General features: G+C 55.8%; 1 protein-coding gene across 5 annotated transcripts; it reads right to left on the minus strand.

Moving 5' to 3' along the window:
* Window positions 1-3,916: 3,916 nt before the first annotated feature.
* On the minus strand, window positions 3,917-15,632 carry SFTPB (surfactant protein B). Of its 5 annotated transcripts, none has more exons than XM_084900437.1 (12): window positions 15,279-15,437; window positions 14,807-14,937; window positions 12,239-12,310; window positions 11,875-12,000; window positions 10,764-10,922; window positions 10,445-10,534; window positions 8,341-8,458; window positions 8,033-8,193; window positions 6,721-6,801; window positions 6,153-6,237; window positions 4,724-5,130; window positions 3,917-4,024 (listed from the first exon to the last, which is right to left on the minus strand). In XM_084900437.1, exons 1-10 carry the CDS (start codon window positions 15,337-15,339, stop codon window positions 6,175-6,177), a joined length of 1,062 nt encoding a protein of 353 aa, XP_084756563.1. In that variant the 5' UTR covers window positions 15,340-15,437; the 3' UTR covers window positions 3,917-4,024; window positions 4,724-5,130; window positions 6,153-6,174. The 5 variants fall into 5 exon arrangements, with proteins under 5 accessions (XP_084756563.1, XP_084756562.1, XP_084756561.1 ...); XM_084900436.1 differs by lacking the exon at window positions 3,917-4,024 and adding an exon at window positions 4,326-4,573 and having other exon boundaries at window positions 4,933-5,130; window positions 8,341-8,527; window positions 15,279-15,632; XM_084900435.1 differs by lacking the exon at window positions 3,917-4,024 and adding an exon at window positions 4,326-4,604 and having other exon boundaries at window positions 4,933-5,130; window positions 8,341-8,527; window positions 15,279-15,632.
* Window positions 15,633-18,865: the final 3,233 nt, after the last annotated feature.

Below are 18,865 nucleotides of genomic sequence, written 5' to 3' on the forward strand. Positions count from 1 at the left end.
CCAGCCTCTTGTTTTTTGTCCTTCCCTTAGGCTGTTTTTTTTTTTTTTTTTTTTTTTAAGCCTCACAAACTGCCTATCCTACAGTCTGTCATCTGGTGGACACCACGCTCGTGTCTTTCTGTCAGCTTGTGGGTGGCATGTCAGCGAAGATTGCATTTGTCTCTGAGTAACAAAATATCTGACCAAAAGCGATCGATTATCATTGTACTTAATGAGAAGTCCAGAGGTGAATGGCTTCAGCATATGGGGCAGGGCTGTGAGGGAAGAGGGACTGAAGGACGGAAGGACGGTCAGAAGAGCAGCTGGCTATAGTGCAATTCTGAGAGTCTCAGCCAGGCCAGTGGGAGCCAGAGAAAACTCGCCTGTCAGAAGAATCACGCAGAAATGGCTTTTGGCCAGCCTGTCATTGGTGAGGAGCAGTCTGGAGAAGTGTGACCTTGACTGAGCACTGCAGGTCCGAAGGGGTGGGAGCTGCAGCTACAGTGCTGATGGCAGTCAGTCCACTACAGCCAGTCCTCTGCCCCTTTCACTTCTGGGCCACAGTACTGTCCTTGCTTCCCTCTGCCTCCGACAGCTTCAACATTTCCTTTGCAGGCTCACCCTCCTCCATCCAGCTATAAAAGTTGGGATTCCAAGCCATGGCCCATGTGGCTCAGCTGGTTGGGCATCATCCGTTTACTGAAGGGTAGCCAGTTCAATTACCTGTCAGGACACATGCCCTGGTTGTGGGCTCAATTCCTGGTAGGAGGCAGCCAATTAAACTCACCCTCTCTCTAAAAGAGAAATCAATGAAAATTCTTAATATATATATATATATATATATATATATATATATATATATATATATATATATTTTTTTTTTTTTTTTTTTTTTTTTTTAAACCGATTCCTCGTTAGATAGGCCCTCTTTTTCTCACTGTTTACTTTTTCTGTGGGCCACTTCAGCTGTGCTTGTGGCTTCCATTTGTCACTTTAAGGGCTATGACTCCCAACTTAATCCCAGACTTGTCTAAATTCTCGAATTTAGAGCCTACTGCCCACTTGACATATTTTGGGTGTCCTAATGTCAACTCAAACTCGGTGTTCAGATCTGAGCTTGTGTTTTCTCCTCATACTTGGCCCCTTTCCAGTGGTTTCCATGTAGGTGAAGGGTTCCACCATTCATCCAGTTAAGTAAGCTAAAATGATCCTTCCCCCCTCCGTTTCCTTGTCTAATCCGTTACCGAGTCCTATCGGTTTTACTTGGCGTTTCTTGAGTTTTCCATTTCCATTCTCTGCCAATGTCTAGTCTAAGCTAGTGGTGGCATAGTCCAGGGCTAATCAGGAGAGAAAAGCTATATAATTTGATCAGGGGAAAATAGAAGTTCAAGGATTGTCAGCCATAATGGGATTGGAGTACACGCATGCTGCTTTCAGGTGCGCACACCAAAGCCCTTTCCTCCTTGAGTGTCTCCAGGCTCCTCCCTGACAAAGCTTCAGTGTCAGCCGAAGGAGAAATCTCAAGAGCCCAAATTCTTCACAAAGCAGCCAAAAAGGGTGGATTTGGAGCTGAGAGGCACTAAATTGATACTTGGCACAGTCCACCTCTGATGACTCAGCTTCCATATGCCCTCTGACACACATTGAACTCTATAATTTCTGCCTAACAACAGCAGCTACCCTTCGTAGAAGTGAGCAAGTTTCAGACTTCTCCAAAGTCGATGCACAGTCCTGGAGTCATGTGTTTGTTGATAGCTATAGTGGTTATTCCTCAGATCCAGTCAGTCCCACTGAATATTACCCACTCTATTATCTAGAGACTGAGTTGTAAAGTTAACTTCCAATAAATTTTATATAAAATAAAAATGAGAAGAGAATAAATTGTTAGAATATACAAATTACCACGTGATAGATTCTCCCTTCCCCCAACTGATGGATGGAGTATGATGTAAACTGCACCTGCAGTCCGAACATTCCTGAGCACCAAATCAGGCAGCTTATATGGAATTATTATTATGTGTTAATCCTCACCTGAGGATATTTTTTTCATTGCTTTTCAGAGAGAGTAGAAAGAGGGTGGGGAGAGAGAGAGAGAGAGAGGGAGAGAAACACATTGATGTGAGAGAGACAGCGATTGGATGCCTCTTGCATGCGTACCAACTGGGGGCGGGGAGTGAATTGCAACCCTGGTATGACCCATTGCCTGGGAATCGAACCCATGACTCAGGTGCAGGCTGATGTTTTAACCACTGGGGAACACTGGCCAGGGCTGGACAGGTTATTTTTATTTATTTTTAATTGATTTTTTTTTTTTTTACAGAGAGGAGGAGAGAGGGATAGAGAGTTAGAAACATCAATGAGAGAATTATCGATCAGCTACCTCTTGCACACCCCCTACTGGGGATGTGCCCGCAACCAAGGTACATGCCCTTGACCGGAATCAAACCTGGGACCTTTCAGTCCGCAAGCTGATGCTCTATCTACTGAGCCAAACCGGTTTCAGCTGGACAGGTTATTTTTAAATGAACAGAGCTGTTTATAAAGCAGCATACATAGGATATTCTCATTTTTTAAAAATTCCTTTTACCTATTTTTGAGTATGTGCAGAAAAAAGTTTGGAATGATCTATAATGTTATCATGATTGTGTTGTGGATTTTAAACCTGTCATTAACCAGGGAATATAAATGCTACTGTCTTTATTTCTCTTCAATTGAACTAGTTAATTTTGGCTCTTAAGCCCCCAGGCTTCCTATTTCCATTTGAAAATAACTCAGCCTCTTATTGTTTAACTAGAGGCTGAAATTGGTGCAATGGGGGAGAGGGTGTGCGGGTGTCCCTAATCCCAGCCTGCACCCTCTCCAGTCTGGGACCCCTTGGACATCCCTTTTACAATCTGGGACTTCTGGCTCCTAACCACTTGCCTGCCTGCCTGCCTGATTGCCCCTAACTGCTTCCCTGCCAGCCTGATCAACGCCTAACTGCTCCCCTGCTGGCCTTATCACTCCAACTGCCCTACCCTGCTGGCCATCTTATGACAATATGGGGGTGGCCATCTTGTGACGATATGGGGCAGCCATCTTGTGATGACACAAGGGCATGAGGGCCACCTAGGCTTTTATTAGTATAGATGTTCAGCCCCCCGAATCCTCCTTCCCTCTCCTGGGAGTGATGTACAGATTGCCCTGCTGTGGGGAGAGGAGCCCGTGACACGCCTTGTCTGTGGGTCTCCATCCAGTTATCACTCATCTGGCCCGATCTCATCATAACCACCTTCTTGTGCCCACATTGGCTTTACACGTCTGACTTTTGCTCTTCTTAAGGTCTGGGAATTGTCAGCGCCTTGTCCCCCCCAATCATGTGTCCTTGTGGGCCCACCATTTTGTTCAGAGCCGATTCTGACTGCCTCTTGGGTCTGGGTGTGGTTGCCTTCCTCTGTCACTAGGGGGCACCCTCGGGGAGGTCCTCAGGTTTGTCGCCTCGGCCCCTCCTAAGGCCGTCTCTTCACTCTCATGTGTTGGAGCCAGGCTTCTCCAAGGAACTGAGTCCTCTCGCACCACACCCCGAAAGTGAAAGTCCCTCTGCTCCTGGCCCTACCTCCTCCAGGGCCTTTTGCCCGGACTTGCTGGTCACCTATGAACGCCTCCCTCCTTCAGGGTTGGGTTCATCTTCCCAACCAAGCTTCCATCTCCAGCACTCTTCTTGAAGGGACAGAATGGCTTTCAAGGCAACAGTGTGCGATCCATGTACAAAAGTCTACTTAAAAGAGTAAGTGCAGAGGCGGAGAGTGTGTGTGTCCAGAAGGCCCGCCTGGGTGCTTGTGTGGCGGAGGGGTGGGAATGCATTGACGAGTACACATCCTGCTCCTGTGCGCTCCTGGGCCGGGGGATTGTGGGTGAGTCCCGCTCGTGTTTGCTCTGTGGTTTCTGAAATTTCTACCAAACATGTATTTTTTTAATAGAAAATACGACAAAAATTCTTTTGTACATAAATGGATACTTCCAGGCATTTGGGTTTTTAGTGCTAAAGGCCTACTTCTTTGTCTTACTTTAAAAAAAAAAAAAAAAAAAAAAAAAAAATATATATATATATATATATATATATATATATATATATATATATATATATATATATATATATATATATTTAGAGAGGAAGGGCAAAGGAGAGATAGAAACATCAATGATGAGAGAGAATCATTGATTGGCTGCCTCCTGCAACTCCCTACTGGGGTTCGAGCCCACAACCTGGGCATGTGCCCTTGACTGGAATTGAACCCAAGACCCTTCAGTCCGCAGGCCGATGCTCTATCCACTGAGCCAAACCAGCCAGGGCTACTCATTTTTCCCCCTGTATATTTTGAGTTTTTGGTGCCCTAAGACCTCACCTCACACAGTGGGTGGACTCTGGGAGAGGGAAGTCAGAGGGAATGGGATAAGAGGGAGAGTGATATGGCATCGGCTTCCTCAAGGAGGGGAGTGAGGCTGGCCCCTATTCAGCTCCCTTCACGGTGAGACTGTGGCTTCCGAGGCATCTTAAAGGATAGTGTTCACCAACTGAGCTTGAAGGAGCGAAATCAGCAGAAATCGAATCAACCTGGAATTTCACATAACAGTTGCCCGCTCGCCTTACAAAAACAAAAAAGAAAACCCCTTTTACATCTTAAGCAGCAGAACATCTTAGATATGAAGGTTTGCCCAGTCACCTTCCCATCATGCTTGAGTCCTTGACCATGCTAGAGATGACTGATTTAAAAAAAAAAAAAAAAAAAAAAAAAGCTTAAAGATTTCATGTCTATCTGTTGTGGCACTTTATGTTCCCATTTTTATTCTTCTAAATTTTTAATTTTGTGAAAGTGTTAGAAAAATAATTGAAAAAGCTAGTGTCGTGCATACGTAGAGATAGAGGGAGGCGGGCCCAGCTTCTATCCCACGGTCCTCTGGAGGCCCATTCACCTTGGCCCAGGCCTGCGGATCCATGGGGCCTGGGCTGCCTCGGTGGCGGAGGTGTGGGAAGGCTGGTCTGGACTGGACTGGAGCCCCTCATCCTCTGAAGATGCTCCCTGGCCATGTCTGCCACCCAGAGAGGGTGGGCAGGACCGACACAGGACTGAGGGGACAGGCTGCAGGCTTGTGGTCCACCAGCTTACAGTCCTTTTGAGGAAAGGAGGAACGTGGGAGTGAAGGCTTCTCTTCAGTGAAGGTGGGGGTGGGGGAGGGCTGAGGGGGTGCCCTGGGGACTTGGAGACGCCTGATGGCTCCCCCTAGTGGAGGAGAATGAGGGCCAGCGTATCCTTACAGGGGACCTGTGGCCTGCTGATGGTAGAGTTGGGACCAGAGCTGAGGCCTCCTGTCCCCGCACACTGCTCTTCCTGTTTCAGCAGGAAGGGCTGGCCCAGCTCCTCCTGGTGCGGGGGGACCTGGGCGCCGGGGAAAGGCGGCGGCCCTAGTTGGCCCGGGTCCCACTGCTGTCACTAACCGGCCCTGTGGGGAAGGCCTGATTGGGGACAGACATCTCCCCATGTTCTCCCAGCGCCTCCCACAGGGGCTTTGGCTTGAGAAGGTGTCAGGAGCAGGACTTCCCCCTCAGATGGAAGAGGTGGACCGGGGAGTGAGCCTCAGGAGGGCCAGGGGCTCCCTGCTTTGCGTACACTTCTAGCCCTTGCCCCCCGAAAGGGGCCTGGCTCCAGGACACACTGCATTTTCAGAAAGTGAGTGAGGTATGACTACATGGCCTCTGTGTCGGGGGCTGGCTCTGAGCAGAATTGTGGAGTGGACCAAGTTTGCTCTCAGGGGAGCAAACTGCTGTGTCCGTCCCTCCCAGGGTCACTTTCCTGCCCGAGGCCCCTGGTCACAGGGGTGCGGTGACCCAGCCGTGCGTCCTAAGGGGGTGCCACCTCTGACTTAGACGATGACAGTCAGGGAGGGAAAGGAGTCTCGGGAGGGAGGGCTCGTGACGGTGGACTTCCTGTCAACATGTCTGGGCAGCAAAGTCTGACTTCCCCTCGGTGTCAGGAGAGGTCAGCCTTGGCCTGAATGCACCAAACACGGAAGCCCAAGGAGCCCAGGCTGAGCTGTGGGGGGAGAGGGGGCCCTCAGGAGGAAGAGCTGTGGCCTGTGAGGAGTGGGGCTGGGGACCCATCCCTCTCCCTCCCCGAGGTGGGGCCTGGACTCACCTGGCACCGCTTTGAGTTCTCGTCAGAAGAGGGGTTCCGGGACACACTGGAGGGGACTGAGCTTGGCCGCACACACCCCCAGGGCCTGCGCAGGGACAGCACTGGGCCTCAGGCCTGGCACCCTACCCCTCTTCCCAGCTCTGAGGGGGACCGAGGCTCTCACTCCGCCTGCCCCCGGGGTGCTCTTCCTGAGGCCTCTCAGGCCACTTCTGAGCCACAGGGAAGTCTTGGGGCTTTAGAGCCAGAGGAGGTGGGATGGTTCTTATCCCAGGACACTTTCCAACCCCCCCCCCCAACCCAAACACCCAAGGCTCCATGGACACCCCACCCCATAACGCACCTCAAACCACACTCCTACTCCTTTAAGCTGCCCCTCCCTTCCCAGACTCCTCCTCTTTTCATTCTTTCATGGCTCTTTCTTGAACCCTCTGAGCCTGCCTTTTTTTATAATTATTGTAAAAGGGGCAGGGATGGCTGCTCTGGACCCGGGGTGTAGGGTCTCTGAGGATCATGGGGGCCTCTGGGAGCGGAGGGAAGCCCTAGGACCGCCCGGGAGGGGAGGGCACACCTGGCAGGCAGTGCGGGCATCCCAGCCCCGGGACATCAGGCTCTGCAGCTGCAGCGAGTGCTGTTCCACAAACTGCTCACACTGAGGAGGAGAAAGAAGGACACGGTGAGGGAGGGCCAGGCCCTGGGGCGCTCCTGCCTTGCCATCTGGCCTCTCCATTTTTCTGGGTCACTCCAGGGCTCCCCCTGACCCCATGGAGGTCCAGGCATCAGGCCCTCAAGCAGCTGGCAGGGGCTGCAATTAGGTTTCCGTGGGGGACACCCAGGCAGAGGGTCAGAATCCTAGCCACCACCAATCCCTCCCGTAAGATTTCAGCTCTGGAGGAGCTCCTAGGGACGCGATGTGGCGTGCAGTGGGGGCCGGAAAGGTACCGACCAGGCGAGCAGGGGCCTCGCTGCCTCCTGGGGCCTCGCTAACTCATGAAGGGAGTTCACTGTCATTGACTCAGCACTGCAACTCTGGAACCTCTCCTTTCTCCTTCTTTAAATTTTTTATCCTCACCTAAGGGTATGTTTTGCATTGACTTTTAGAGAGAGTGGAAGGGAGGGAGGGAGGAAGAGAGAGAGAGGGGGGGGATCATTGATGTGAGAGATTGGTTGCCTCCTGCACATGCCCTGACCAGGGCCTGGGATGGCACCTGCAACCCAGGTACCTGCCCTTGACCAGGAATTGAACCTGTGACCCTTCAGTCGGAGGGCCTAACCTCTGAGAAAACCGGCCAGGGTGGGATGTCTCCTTTTGTAGGTGGGTTTGTCCCCAGGAATCACACCGGGAGGGGGGATGGGGCTGGGACAGGCGGAGGAGGAGAGACGGCCAGGCCCCTCCTGCTCCAGCTGGCCCTGCCGTTACTCATCTCCTGGTGGATGACCGGCCTCTCACTTCGCCCCCCGGGAGGCCTGCTGGTCCTCTGCGCCTCGCCCTCGGTCCGAGGCCATTCCTGACCAGGGCAGGCTTCGCCCTGTTACAGCCCCATCATTGTTCGGCCCACAGCCCGTCCTATCTGAGCTCCTCCACCCCCAGGTCTGGCCTGCCCTGTGCATCTCTCGCTGGGAAGCCTTTGCTGGCCCAACCCTCCCCCTCGGGCAGGCCCTGGACCCGAGTCCTGAGACTCCATTGCCTGAGAGTGCTAAAGGCCTACTTATTTGTTTTACTTTAAAAAAAAATTATTTTAGAGAGGAAGGGGGAGGGAGAGATAGAAACATCAATGATGAGAGAGAATCATTGATTGGCTGCCTCCTGCAACTCTCTACTGGGGATTGAGCCTGCAACCCGGGCATGCGCCCTTGACTGGAATTGAACCCAAGCCCCGCACCTTTTGCCTGTCCGTCCAGAAGCGGAGGCAGGCCTGGTGCATCGCCTGCGGCACGGCCTGCTCACTGCTGTTCCCCGCCCGGGCGGCCACGAACTCGCAGAAGCGGCACTTGGAGTCTTGCTGGAGCCATTCTCCGGGCAGGAGCCCCAGGGGCGTGAGACCTGGACAGGACACAGTCAAAGGCACCTGGCAGAGGTGCTCAGTTCCTGTCCTCTCTGGGGCGGGGCGGGGGGCCAGAGAGGGAGGGCCATGCCGGGCGGGGGACGGGGATGAGCGTGGGCAGCGGCGGGGCGGGGGCAGCAGCTCACCTGGGCCCGCGCTGTCCTCGGAGCTGGCGCAGCGGAGGGCGAGGCCGCAGACCACCTGGGGCAGCAGGCGGCTCAGCAGCACGTCCAGCAGGATGACCGTGTAGCGCTCGGCCAGGCACTGGCAGATGCCGCCCGCCACCAGGGGTACCACGTGGCACACCTGAGCCACGGCCGGGGCCAGTACACCCTGGGGAAGGGCCGAGAGAGGGCGGGGTGGAACCTTCTCCTGCAAGACCTGCTCCGCGCCGGACCCGCCGGGCACCTAGCAGACATTCCCTCCTTCCCTTCGGGGAGCCATTATGCTGCTTACAGAGGAGGAGGCGGAGCATCGCAGCGCCTGGGGGACTTGCCCAGCGTCCGTGGGTGAACACAGGCACCGGCCGTGGCCCCAGCTCTGACTAACGACTGACGTTGCTGACAGGGTCACAGCCAGCCCGAGGTGTGGGCGCCCCCGAGGGCACACGGCAGCTGGAGGGGAGGCGGCCTGCACCTGCGCCTTCCCCCGCCTGACCCACAGGAGGGAGTACAATGATTGACATTTCTTTTGATACATATGAATTTGATTCATTAGCTAAAGTAATATGTCACTGGACTTAACTTACTGGATTTCATATCCTTAAGGGTTTTATGTTGTGATTGAAGCAAAAAAGGAAATGTACAAAAATATCAAACTTCAGCAACTGTTAACATGCAGATCATATACCTCTCAATAAAGAGCATCTATGCTGATTAGTCCTGCTAAGCTAGACTAATAAAGAGCATCTATGCTGATTAGTCCTGCTAAGCTAGACTAATAAAGAGCATCTATGCTGATTAGTCCTGCTAAGCTAGACGTATAGAGGAAATTGATCAAGTATTGGGTTTGAAAATAATTGCTTATGTTTAACAGAATAATGAATGTAAACAATTTATTATGAAAAGCTAAATTATACATTGCTGTAACTACATAGAAAATATAGACATATATATAATCAAAATGCTAAGAACTTTTATATAGCCTTGTATGAAGGGGGTTTGAATGTTAATAAACACATTTTCCACTTTAAGAACTTAAAAAAAGAAAAGAAATTTCTTTTGAAAGCCACATTTTTTAAACTTAAACTTCTTCAAAATAGACTCGCCCAGAGCCATACTCAAGTGGCCAAAGAGCCGCAAGTGGCTCGCGAGCCGCAGTTTGCCGACCACTGGCTTAGACCTTCCCACTGGCCCCAGCAGGTGCGTCCTCAGAGTCCCCTGCTCAGAGCCTGGCCCCTGCCACCCCCTCGCTCGCCGGCCTGCATCCGAAAGCGCAGGCTGCCCGGCCCGCCCAGAGGCCTGACCGCAGCCGCCGCCCTGTGTGACCTTGGAGGGAGATGCTGAAGCGCAGCGGCCAGTTTGGAGTCGGGGCGCGGCTTGTGGGGAGAAGGGGAGGAATGTAACTTGGGGTCTGCCCAGGGGCTTACCCAGCGCGTGGAGAACGGCTCTCCTCGGCTGTTTAAGCCTCTGCTCCGAGCCCACTATCCCTCTCTGAGAAAACCCTCCGCCGCCACGCGGACTCGCAGCGCAGGGACCGTCCGCCCGGCCTCGGCCGCCTGGGGAGGGCGGAGCCGGCAGAGCCGCTGCCCACGTGGCCCATTTCAGGGCAGGACAGCCCGGGCAGTGCCACCCCGGGGCTGGAGACTCCGGTTGGCACATTTGGGGGGCATCTGTGGAAGCTCTCCTTCTGAAACACATAGCCCCTGTTCTACAGGGGCCTCTGGGTTTCCCCGTCAGACGCCGGGCTGCTGGACACTCTGTGCCGGGACCCTGCCCCGTGCCGGCCGGCGCAGAGCGGGGCCTGGATTAGTTAGTGAGCTCTGGGCTGGCACCTGCTGGGCCTGCGCCTGAGCGCCAGGGTCCCCGGGTGGGGGCAGCACAAAGGCTCTCCTCCTGACCTACAGTCCGGCCCTGGTGGGGGTGAGAGGAGGGGTGTGGGGAGGGGAGTGAGAGGAGGGAGTGAGGAGGGGAGTGAGGAGGGATGGGAGGACGGGTGAGAGGAGGGATGTGAGGAGGGGTGAGAGGAGGGGTGAGGACGGGTGTGAGGAGGGGTGTGGTGAGGCGGGAGGAGGGGCTGTGTGGGCCTCACCTTGGGAACCGTTGCTTGCACCCGCTTGATCAAATTCCTGCAGAGCCAGCAGATGGGCAGCGGGAAGGGTAACGTCTGCTCAGCGAGGTCCTGGCGGAGAGAATGGCGTGGAGGTTGGGTGGGCACTGGGCTGGTCCCGGGGCTGGGCACGGAGAGGTCCCTTCAGGCATCCTCTTCCCCCTCCGGCCTCAGGCGCTGCCTGAGCTGCTCATTTCCCTCCGGTCCTGCCCCTCCCGGAGCCCGGGGCTCACAGCCTGGCTGTGCCTGGCTCTCTGGTGCCCCCATGGGGAGAGGGGTGGCCCGCGCCGGGCCTGCTCACCTGTGTCTGTGGTGGACCCCGGAGCGCCCGGGGCAGCGAGGGGAGGAGCAGCGAGGCCAGCCGGGAGTCCCCCAGCTCCGGCTCCCGCCCCGGCTCCCGCCCCGGCTCCGGACGCCCAGCTCTGCACAAGCCCAGGTGCCTGCAGATGGCCCTGGGGCTCTGGGGAACAGGAGGGCAGTGGTTAGTGGGGGCAGGAACCCATTCCGCCAGCTGGCTCCTGCCTCAGGGACCAGGGCCACTGTCTGGGCATGGAACAGGGGACGGGAGCGCTGGCTGGGTTGGGGTCAGAGCTCTGCCGTGATGCTGGGGGGACGGGGGATGGTGAGGGATGCAGGGGGAGGGGAGACACACGGTGGAGATGGGCCATGTGGGAACTTTGGGGCAGGTGCCTGGGCATGTGTGTGAATGAGCGTGAGCATGTATGTGTGTGAGAATGAATGAGAGTATGTATGTGCGTGAGGGTGTTTGTATGTGTGGGTGTGTAACGGGTGGGCTTAGTGTGAGGTTGAGTGTATGTGTGAATGTGAGGGCATTAGGGTGTGTGCGGTGTTTGTAAATGTGTGAACCCACTGCGTACAGCTGAGCAGACGGGACAGTGAGCTGGGCACCTGGCTGAGGGGCTTTGTGTTTCCGGGGCCAGGTGGGCAGGGTCTGTGTGTGGTGTATGTGGCAGGTGGGGTCTATGTGGTGTGAGTGGTGTGCGTGGTGGGTGGGCAGGGTCTGTGGTGGATGGGGTCTGTGTGGCATCCCCGGGCGGGTGGGGTATGCATGGCGGGTGGGGTGTGTGTGGCAGGTGGGGTGTGTGTGGTGGGTGTGTGGGGTCTGTGTGGTGTGAGTGGTGTGTGTGGTGTGAGTGGTGTGTGTGGCAGGTGGGCAGGGTCTGTGGTGGTGGGTGGGGTCTGTGTGGTGTGTGTGGTGAATGGGGTGTGGGTGTGGTGTGAGTGGTGTGTGTGGCGGGTGGGCAGGGTCTGTGTGTGGCATCGCCGGGGGGTGGGGTCTGTGTGGTGGGTCTGTGTGGTGGGCAGGGTCTGTGTGGTGTGCGTGGCGGGTGGGGTGTGTGTGGTGAATGGGGTCTGTGTGGCATCCCCGGGGGGTGTGCGGGCGGCCTCACGATCTGGCTCTGGAAGTAGTCGATGAGCAGCGGGAAGTAGGTGTCGAGCACTTGGCGGCACTTGGGCACCAGCAGCTTCAGGGGCAGGACGTCGCACTCCCGCTCCAGGAGCTTCCACATGGCGTCCTGGGGCCGCGGCCGCGGGGGGAGGACAGTCAGCGGCCTCCCTGTGCCCGGCCTCCGCACAGGCGCCAGGCCGACCCCCCTCCCCCCAGGAACAGCCTCCTCCGGCCGAGCTCCCCCCGGAGCCTCTCCTGGCCAGCAGGGCCGGAGCCCCAGGAAATGGCCCCTTTAAGAGGCGAACCTCTTCCTGCCCTGTCCCCACCTACTGGCCCCAACCTTCCTCCAGGTCTGGCCTTGTCACCTGGAAAACGGCCTCCTTGGTCATGTTGGTGAGGATGAGGACGATGTCACTGCATTCCTGGCACAGGTTATCCTGGGGACGGAACCCCAAGGTGGGGACATGAGGGGGGGCATGCCCCCAGCTCAAGTAGGCGAGGCTCTTTCAGGCAGAGGATGACAGACAACTACCCACCATCACATCCTACCCCATTCACCCACCCCCAACCCATTTCATCCATTCCCATCCCATCCCACACCATCCCATCCCATCCATCCCATCCATCCATCCCATCCCATCCCACCCCATCCCATCCATCCCATCCATCCAATCCCATCCCATCCCATCCCATCCATCCCATCCCATCCATCCCATCCCATCCCATCCCACCCCATCCCATCCCATCCATCCCATCCCATCCCATCCATCCCATCCCACCCATCCCATCCCATCCATCCATCTCATCCCATCCATCCCATCCCATCCATCCCATCCCACCCCATCCCATCCCATCCATCCCATCCATCCATCCCATCCCATCCCATCCCATCCCATCCCACCCCATCCCATCCCACCCCATCCCACCCCATCCCATCCCATCCATCCCATCCATCCCATCCCATCCCATCCCATCCCACCCCATCCCATCCCATCCATCCCATTCCACCCCATCCCATCCCATCCCATCCCATCCCATCCATCCCATCCATCCCATCCCATCCCACCCCATCCCATCCCATCCATCCCATCCCATCCCATCCATCCCATCCCACCCCATCCCATCCCACCCCATCCATCCCATCCCATCCATCCCATCCCACCCCATCCCATCCCACCCCATCCCATCCCATCCCATCCCATCCCATCCATCCATCCATCCCATCCCATCCCACCCCATCCCATCCCATCCCATCCATCCCATCCCATCCCATCCCATCCATCCCATCCCACCCCATCCCATCCCATCCATCCCATCCCATCCCATCCATCCCATCCCACCCCATCCCATCCCATCCATCCCATTCCAACCCCATCCCATCCCACCCCATCCCATCCCATCCATCCCATCCCATCCCATCCATCCCATCCCACCCCATCCCATCCCATCCATCCCATCTCATCCCATCCATCCCATCCCATCCATCCCATCCCACCCCATCCCATCCCATCCATCCCATTCCACCCCATCCCATCCCATCCCACCCCATCCATCCCATCCATCCCATCCCATCCCATCCATCCCATCCATCCCATCCCATCCCACCCCATCCCATCCCATCCATCCCATCCATCCCATCCCATCCCATCCCATCCCATCCCATCCATCCCATTCCACCCCATCCCATCCCATTCCACCCCATCCATCCCATCCCATCCCATCCATCCCATCCCATTCCACCCCATCCCATCCCATCCCATCCCACCCCATCCCATCCATCCCATCCCATCCCACCCCATCCCATCCCATCCATCCCATCCATCCATCCCATCCATCCCATCCATCCCATCCCATCCCATCCCATCCCACCCCATCCCATCCATCCCATCCCATCCCACCCCATCCCATCCATCCATCCCATCCATCCCATCCATCCCACCCCATCCCACCCCATCCCATCCCATCCATCCCATCCATCCCATCCCATCCATCCCATCCCATCCCACCCCATCCCATCCCATCCATCCCATCCATCCAATCCCACCCCATCCCATCCATCCCATCCCATCCCATCCATCCCACCCCATCCATCCCATCCCATCCATCCCATCCATCCCATCCCATCCCATCCATCCCATCCATCCCATCCATCCCATCCATCCCATCCATCCCATCCCATCCCATCCATCCCATCCTGCCCCATCCCATCCATCCAATCCCACCCCATCCCATCCATCCCATCCCATCCCATCCATCCCACCCCATCCCACCCCATCCATCCCACCCCATCCCACCCCATCCCATCCCATCCCATCCATCCCATCCCATCCATCCCATCCCATCCATCCCATCCATCCCATCCCATCCCATCCCATCCCATCCCATCCATCCCATCCTGCCCCATCCCATCCATCCCATCCATCCCATCCCATCCCATCCATCCCATCCTGCCCCATCCCATCCATCCAATCCCACCCCATCCCATCCATCCCATCCCATCCCATCCATCCCACCCCATCCCACCCCATCCATCCCACCCCATCCCACCCCATCCCATCCCATCCCATCCATCCCATCCCATCCATCCCATCCCATCCATCCCATCCCATCCCATCCATCCCATCCCATCCATCCCATCCATCCCATCCCATCCCATCCCACCCCATCCCATCCATCCCATCCCATCCCATCCATCCCATCCCATCCATCCCATCCTGCCCCATCCCATCCATCCCATCCATCCCATCCCATCCATCCCATCCATCCCATCCCATCCCATCCATCCCATCCTGCCCCATCCCATCCCACCCCATCCCATCCCATCCCACCTCACCCACCCCCTATTGGGGCTCCAATGCCCCAGACTTATCCAGAGTCTGCCCAGCACCCTCTCTCCAGACAGTCATCCCCGTGCACCCTTGGGTGGTACTCACGGGCTCCGCACGTCCCCAGACCTCCTGCAGGCAATGCCCCAGTGCTCTGCACTGCAATGCTTGCTCCAGGCTTTGGCACCAAAACTCGGGGCCCCGGGCACAGGCCAGGGAGGAGGTGGTCCCTGCAGCTTCTGTTTGGGGTCAGAGCAACCTTTGGATCCAACACCTGGCACCCTAACCTCGCCAACCTCCAAGCCCAGTTTTACTGGCAACGCTTGGCCGTTGAACGCGCTGGAGTCAGGCAGCTCTGGGTTCCACCAGCCTAGAGCCCAGCAGGTGTGACATTGGACAGGCCCTGGGACCCCCTGAGCCTCAGCTTCCCCATCGTTACAACGAGGATAACACCCAGACTAGGGAAACCCCTGGCCCGGAGCCGGAGCTCAGGCAGCGGTGAAGATGGCCTGAAGCCCCTCAGCCCCTGGCCCCGGGGCAGGGAGGGGAGGGGGAGAAGTGAGAGGAGCTGGAGACTCACCAGCACCCGGGCCCCAGAGTGTGGGCAGCAGCAGCAGCCACAGCAGCAGAGACTTGGCCATGGCACCTCCCAGCCTGGACGCTCTGCCCGAGGTGGGCCTTATAGGTGCGGGAGGGGCCTGGGGCCAGGGCCGTGTGGGGCGGGGTGACCTCAGTGTTTGCCCTTGTCCTGGAGGGCCCTTCAGGTGCTTTGACCCCACCTTTTCCCGGCAGCGACACTCCAACTTGCCCCCCTCCCCTTCCCTTCCTCCCTCCCCACCTGCTGCCTGTTCCCGCTGCCTTTGCCTGGTGCTCTCACTCCCGGGGCCTGGACTCCTGGCTTCCTCCAACCAGCGGGCTCGGAGCCTCCACATCTGGCCCCATCTCTCCGAGCTGCGGGAGAGAACCTGAGGCAGGCCAGGGTCGCCCGAGTGACCCTTCCTGCCTCCACCCCGGGCCTCTTGGGCTTCCTCTGCTCTTGAGCAATGCCCTTCAGAGCTTCCTGCCCGGCTCTTGACCCAGGGCAAGCACCGGAGGGGCAGGGCGGACCCCCCCAGGCCACATGCCCCCTCACCGCCCGGACCTCCCCCCGAGGAAACGCCTCTGTTTCTGTGACACACGTCTGGCTTTAGTCAGAAGTGTTTACATGAAACTAAGAGGAAACGGAGGGCCAGAGAGCCTGAGATGAGGATGTAGGGCTGAGAACCCCCGAGTGGCTGTGGGACAGACCTGTCCGGGGGACGTGCTGTGTCCTCCAGGCAGGGGCTGGGCACAGCTGGTGGTTCAGGAGAAAGAAACTGGCCTCTGCAGCTCAGAGCGCTCAGGCCAGGCCCCCCGGGCAGGGCACACGCACGGGAAAGCACACCATGTGACCCGGGGCAGACGCTCCACTCGTGGCCACCACTGGGTGATCAGGTTGTCTGATGGCTGCGGAGCCCTCTAGACCAGTGGTCGGCAAACTCATTTGTCAACAGAGCCAAATAACAACAGGACAACGATTGACATTTCTTTCGAGAGCCACATTTTTTTAAACTTAAACTTCTTCTAACGCCACGTCTTCAAAATAGACTCGCCCAGCCCGTGGTAAATGTGGAAGAGCCACACTCAAGGGGCCAAAGAGCTGCATGTGGCTCTCGAGCCGCAGTTTGCCGACCACTGCTCTAGACTCTGGGAGGTGCTCAAATAATACTCACGGTGTGGTCGGGCAGGAATTAGTACCAGGATGAAAACAGTTGGACACCCTCAAGGTCACACAGGGATTCATGTTGGCCTCAAGCCCTTCTCAGCTTGACAACCACAGAGTTGACCAAGGGTGTGTGTCCCTGTGTGACCACAGATCGGGAGCGCTGGGAGGCACACACAGGCTCGAGAGGGTGGGACTGACATGTGCTTGTAGCTCAGTGCTAAACAAACCATGTCCGGTGTGGATGCAGTGGGCCTGGCTGAGCAGGAGAGAGGCTCTTTCAGGCTGTGTTGGTCAGGGTCGTCTAGCTGCTGTAACAAAGAGCCCGGAGTCCACTGGCTTTCCACAGAACATACTTCTCACCCACGTGACAGCTCAGAGCAGGCTGGCCTCTGTGGGAGGCTCTGGTCCCGTCATTCAGCGTTTTAGGAAAAGGCGAGTAGAGAGAGCTGGCCCGATAACACCTCTGTGAGAGGCTGGGCCAGGAGAAGCCGGAAAAGGTATTTCTTTCACTGTTGACAACAGGATGTGCCCGGAGACTGCCAGAAACACTTGGGAGCAGGGGAGGCTTTTAAGAGATGAAATTCTTGCAACAGCTGGGAGGAGGGATCCTGGGAGGTGAAGCTAGTACTCTGGCATTGACTCCCTTTTTAAGCCTATGTTGTGATAACCTAATTTATTCATTTTTTATTCATACATTCAATTAAAAATATATAATCAACACCTGGCCGATATGGTTCAGTGGTTCAGCATTGACCAAGGATTCAAGAGGTCACCAGTTTGACTCCTGGTCAGGGCACATGCCTGGATTGCTGGCTCCATCCCCAGTAGAGGGTGTGTAGGAGGCAGCTGATGGATGACGTGTCTCTCTCATTGATATTTCTATTTCTCTATCCCTCTCCCTTCTTCTCTCTCTGGAACTCAACAAAAACATCTAAAAATGAAGAAAAACAATGTGCCAGACACTCTTCCAGGCACTGGAGATGCAAGACTGAACAAACTGGTAACAATTTTTCTTTTTAATATATTTTATTGACTTTTTACAGAGAGGAAGGGAGAGGGAGAGAGAGTTAGATGCATCCACTAGAGAGAAACATCGACCAGCTACCTCCTGCACACTGCCTACTGGGGATGTGCCCACAACCAAGGTGCATGCCCTTGACCAGAATCGAACCTGGGACCTTTCAGTCCGCAGGTTGGTGCTCTGTCCACTGAGCCAAACCAGTTAGGGCCAAACTGGTAACATTCTAGCCTGTAGGGAGCATTCCTCCTCGTGGGTGCTGTTTAGGGAGGCAGGTGTCTCTCTAAGGGAACTTTGGGCCTCGGGGGCAGGGATCTCACCTCACTCATAACTACGCTCTCACAGGGCCCTGAGGGGCTTTGTCCATAGTGGGTACTTTGTCCATAGTGTGTGTGCAGGCATACTTCCTGGACCAGGTGGTCTCGAAGGATTAATCCTGCTCAGGATATGACAGGTCAATGTGGGAACATCTTCCTAGTGGCACTTTGTGTTTACCCAGTGACAAGCCCTTTTGAGGCAAAGGATGAGCTAAAATTAACACACAGGCTTTCCTAAAGCTAGCAAGAAAAAGTCCGGCTTTGGGGAACATTTTTGCTATTTTTATGTTCATTTATTTATGATTGCAAAAATATTTGTATCCAGTATTTTAATGTTACAAGTAAGAGAGAACTTGATTCAAACGGACTTACATGTAAAGGAAATTTTTGGCTCATGGAATTGAAAAGTCCAGGAATAGATCCAGTACCCAGATGCAAAGCTTGGTCCATAGGCTCACACCATGCCACCGGGATCTGGCTTCTCTCTGTGCCTGTTCTCGATTTCCGGTGTGTCATCTCCCGGCTCCTGGTGCTCCCCTCTCGGAGTGAAATGGGGGCGGCTGTCCCAGATGTCACCGCCTTCGCCCACTGTCCAGGCGAAGAGTGAGGCTCCTCTGGTAGCTCTGATGACAGTCAGAGGAAACCTTCTTCCCTGAAGCCCCTGCGAACGTCTCACATTTCATTGGCTCAAAATGGGGTACGCGCCCACCCAACCCATCTCTCTGCCGGGGCAATGGGGCGCACTGATTGGCTGACAACAGACAGGGTTCGTCCCTGCAGATGGCTGAAATGAGGGAGGGGTAGTGCCCTCAAAGTCTTGGTACCCACACAGAAGGAAGGGAGTGTGTACTGGGAAGAGACATTGATAACTGTCGTTGTAAGAAATCCAACCCAGCTGGAATGACACAATGGTTGAGCTTCAACCTATGAACTTGGAGGTCACAGTTCGATTCCCAGTCAGGGCACATGCGTGGGTTACAGGCTCGATTCCCAGTGGGGAGCATGCAGGAAGCAGCCAATTAATGATTCTTTCTAATCATTGATGTTACCATCTCTTTCTCCCTCTCCCTTCCTATCTGAAATCAATA

Source organism: Pipistrellus hanaki, assembly GCF_964339955.1.
Source record: "Pipistrellus hanaki genome assembly, chromosome: 12".
Lineage (NCBI taxonomy): Eukaryota > Metazoa > Chordata > Mammalia > Chiroptera > Vespertilionidae > Pipistrellus > Pipistrellus hanaki.

Bases quoted from the DNA above. Each gene is read 5' to 3' on its own strand.
- SFTPB (XM_084900436.1), bottom strand. From the start codon at position 15,630: ATGTGGAGGCTCCGAGCCCGCTGGTTGGAGGAAGCCAGGAGTCCAGGC. The intron at 10,535-10,763 runs GTGAGCAGGCCC...TCTCTCCGCCAG, and splicing joins GGGGTCCACCACAGACACAG to GACCTCGCTGAGCAGACGTT. The intron at 6,238-6,720 runs GTGTGCCCTCCC...GTCCCTGCGCAG, and splicing joins ATGCCCGCACTGCCTGCCAG to GCCCTGGGGGTGTGTGCGGC.